Raw genomic sequence first — 3503 nt, 5'->3', positions numbered from 1 at the left:
CGGTTAACAGCCGAACGCGCTAGCCGATTGCGCCACGGAGGCTATGACTGTCTATCGGGAACCAAGTATCAATATTATTTAACTAACTTAGAATGTATTAAATAAATAGTCAGATGCGTTAAGTGCATTTAAAATTTTCGACCGATATAAAAATAAGAATTCGCCCCCGGGTGGGCTCGAACCACCAACCTTTCGGTTAACAGCCGAACGCGCTAGCCGATTGCGCCACGGAGGCTCTATGTATTAGATCATATTTTAATTTCATCATTTCATTTTTGATTATAAAATTGTATTAATTTACTTTACGTTACAACTTGCCTTACGAGGATTTCGCTAACCTGTAGAAAAGTGGCCACTAACCGATCAAGACATTTATTGTTAATCATTCGATTTACAGCATAAGTTTGTACAACGTAACATCAAGACTGCATAATCTTAAATAGGACATAAAATATAAAATATTAAGCAAAGAATGCGGTAAAACGTTATAACCTAAATCTCGCAGGCACAGCTATAAATTACCATATAAAATGCTACTTAAATTTATGACTGCTTCTCATCTTGATAATCATAAATGACTGGAACAGTTAACGTGAAGACGTAAAACCTATTAGCGTAAGTCTACTTGAGAACGCACCGTACTCTTATAAATGAATCCCGTAATCCATAATGTATAAACAAGATGGTTAAGAAAGTTTTTGATTCTAACCTCGTCAAAAGTATAAATTGGGACCATAAATGGGCAAAACATAATGCATTATTCTTAGAGAATTATTAAAGTTATATAATTTTTTGATAAAACAGCTTTAAATACTCTTTCATTTTTTTGTTCTGTGATTAAATTTCTTTACAGAAAAAAGAACATTAAGCGAGTGTTGTTGAACGAAAGTGGAATCGCAAACTTAACGTCAGCGACACCGACCGAGGCTAACTGCCAACACACTTCTAATCCGCTCAAAAGAACAACAAAAACATCAACCTAACAAAAGTGAACTCGGTCATTTTTCTTCGTATTGAAACACATACTGCTTCCAAGCTTATATTTGTTTTAAAAAGTTTATTTTATACTAGAACTAAATATCGAACTCCTTTTTAAATTTATAATAATTTTTTTAAGTTATGTAAGCTATAATCTTAATTTATGACTTGTTGCATATTTCTTTATGATGTGGTCAATAAACAAAACATAAGAATTAAAAACCTTTTATTCATTGATTTTCTTTTGCATCTCTTTTGTCGGGATCACAACACGGTAGACCCGGTTCCACCCGGGGACAGCTGAACGCTACGTCCTCCTTCGTCTGCTTATTGCACGGCCCCTCTTCGGCTATCACTTCCTTACACGTGCCAACTGGCGGGAACTCCTCCCGAGGGTACGCCGCTAACCTTTCAGCCTGCGGAGATATCTTGGGCACGTCTTGACGAAGCTTCTTCACTTTCTCGTATGCGTCACGAGGTAAGCGCATGTAGTCAGGCACCTGGGAAATATCATCCCGATTTTGTAAAATAGATTTTCATTCAAATTTAGTATAATCGCCGTAAATACAAAGAATAGAGTAAAATTAAAAACATGAAAAAAGTGTTCTATTATAGATTTCATTAAACTCTAATGAAATTTAAACTAAAATGAGGTTTTATTGGAGTAAACATTGAAAAACTAATTTCCAACATAAATGAAACACTGAATTTAATATTGCCTCCAATTCTGTTTTTTAACATATTTCATGATGTGCATAACCACGCATCTTTCATCAACAAATTTCGAAACATGGCCTAACCACAATGACCGCAACTCGGAAAACGTGTAGCAATCCTGTATTATGACGTCATATGCAACAGCAGATTTTATTATTGCTGTGTAAAATCATACGTTTTGCAATATAACTTAGTACAAGTTTTTTTTTTATTTGAAGCCCCGTCTACAAGGGTATAGATTTTAAATATGGTTTGTCACATATCATAATCTACATGATAAACAACATTTGAGTACTATTGACAATATATACATCCGGTTAAATGATTAACAGAGTGACATAACGCGTAGCATGACAAAGCCACAAATTGTTTGGGCACTGATATGAACCACAAACTAGTTGCAGAAAATCCGACAAGCATTTAGCGATATAGAAACTGTCAACATTTGACCAACTAATTATACATTTTCACTAAAATATTAAATTTCAATTGCGGGTATAATTGAATATGAAACTCCATTTTGAAACAGAACTGACTTCAAAAGTTATTAATTTTCAAACTAAAGTATACTTGATATACAAATATTTGTTCTGTGACTATTTAGTGTTTTAAGCATTAAAGTTATACCTCCTTGCATTGTACACCAAACTTTCCAAGATATCCTGGAGGTGCAGCTTTAGGAGCATCCTCCCTGGTACTGGCCAGCATCTGAGCGCTTGGAATAAGTTCATAGGGACATTCATCCCGCGCTCGACGTGCGGCTCTTTCCTCTGCGTCCTATTATAAATAAAATTCAGCAGTAAGTTTATGTATTTTGCTTATATCTTTTATTGTTACTTTTGCATCGAAGTATTGGTATAGTGCAATTTTCTTACCGGATCCTGTTGTTTTTTGCAAAAGTCTGGATCTTCGTCAAACTGCGGATGACCAGTGGGATACGGTTGTTCAGGTCTTGCGTCGCGATGCTCTTCAGTCGCGGGCGCACTGAAGCACACCACCTTTTGATGATCATCGCGCGCCTCGCCAGATTTTAGAATACCTTTTAATGGCATTATGCTGTCACAAGTCGGCTTGCTGAAAATTTTTCAAATTTATTTCAATAAAATTCTTCACATCTATCGATTGAAAAATCAAATCTTCATAAAATAAAACATACCTCTGTCTCGTGATTCGTAGGGCATCGTCATAGGATATATGGTCAGTAGTCATGGGCGGTGTGGGCGGACGCGGGGGCGCGGCACTGCCCTCCACCACGCCGAGCTGACCAAGGCAACGCTCCATCGCGTCAGGTTCCGCGACCGCCGCTTGCCCGATCTTAGCCAGCTGCGCGCGTGTCTCCCGCGCCTGCAGGTCCCGCACTGCTTCCTGTGGTAATACAAAATCATTGCAACGTTTCTTGTATTGGCACGATAGCATTTTGAGCATATAACCAACTGACTGAATTCGTTATTATAATATATCAGCAATATGGGTTTAACACATGAACATAAAATGAAGGAATACAATAAATAAAGAAGAACGAGCACAATACCATTTGCTTCGAATAATTACGACATTAGTATCCAAAACCTAAATCTTGTACAAACATTATATTCATAATCATAGCATTATAATGATTTCTTACGTCAAGTTCGTCCTTAAGATTGCCCTCTCTCATGTGATAGTTGCGCACGTTGTCAATCACTTCCTGCGGGAACTTCTCCGGGTTGGCACTCATATAGTGGTACACGAAAAGGTCGCACCCTGTTATCTTGAAACGGTGTTTGAACACGGGCACAATACCACCTACAACGACCTATTTATGTATC

At 37.4% G+C, this 3503-nt stretch overlaps 1 protein-coding gene and 1 non-coding gene across 3 annotated transcripts in view; both read right to left on the bottom strand.

Moving 5' to 3' along the window:
* Window positions 1-161: 161 nt before the first annotated feature.
* TRNAN-GUU (transfer RNA asparagine (anticodon GUU)) lies at window positions 162-235 on the bottom strand. The gene has a single exon. It is a non-coding gene; the product is annotated as a tRNA-Asn (tRNA).
* A 952-nt stretch (window positions 236-1187) lies between these two features.
* Window positions 1188-3503, bottom strand: part of LOC106117348 (EF-hand domain-containing protein 1) — a 20934-nt gene continuing 18618 nt past the window's right edge. Inside the window, exons 12-16 of one of the 2 annotated variants that reach the window (XM_013311619.1) lie at window positions 3320-3480; window positions 2852-3060; window positions 2571-2769; window positions 2323-2472; window positions 1188-1478 (exon numbers count right to left, since the gene is read on the bottom strand). In XM_013311619.1, coding sequence (XP_013167073.1) covers window positions 1209-1478; window positions 2323-2472; window positions 2571-2769; window positions 2852-3060; window positions 3320-3480 — 989 coding nt within the window. In that variant the 3' untranslated portion in view covers window positions 1188-1208. The remainder of the gene's footprint in view (window positions 1479-2322; window positions 2473-2570; window positions 2770-2851; window positions 3061-3319; window positions 3481-3503) is intronic. The other variant, XM_013311621.1, reaches the window with a different exon arrangement.

The sequence above is a fragment of the Papilio xuthus genome, unplaced genomic scaffold (assembly GCF_000836235.2).
Source record: "Papilio xuthus unplaced genomic scaffold, Pxut_1.1 DF827680.1, whole genome shotgun sequence".
Classification (NCBI taxonomy): Eukaryota; Metazoa; Arthropoda; class Insecta; order Lepidoptera; family Papilionidae; genus Papilio; species Papilio xuthus.
This window is presented reverse-complemented; position numbering and strand designations above follow the sequence as displayed.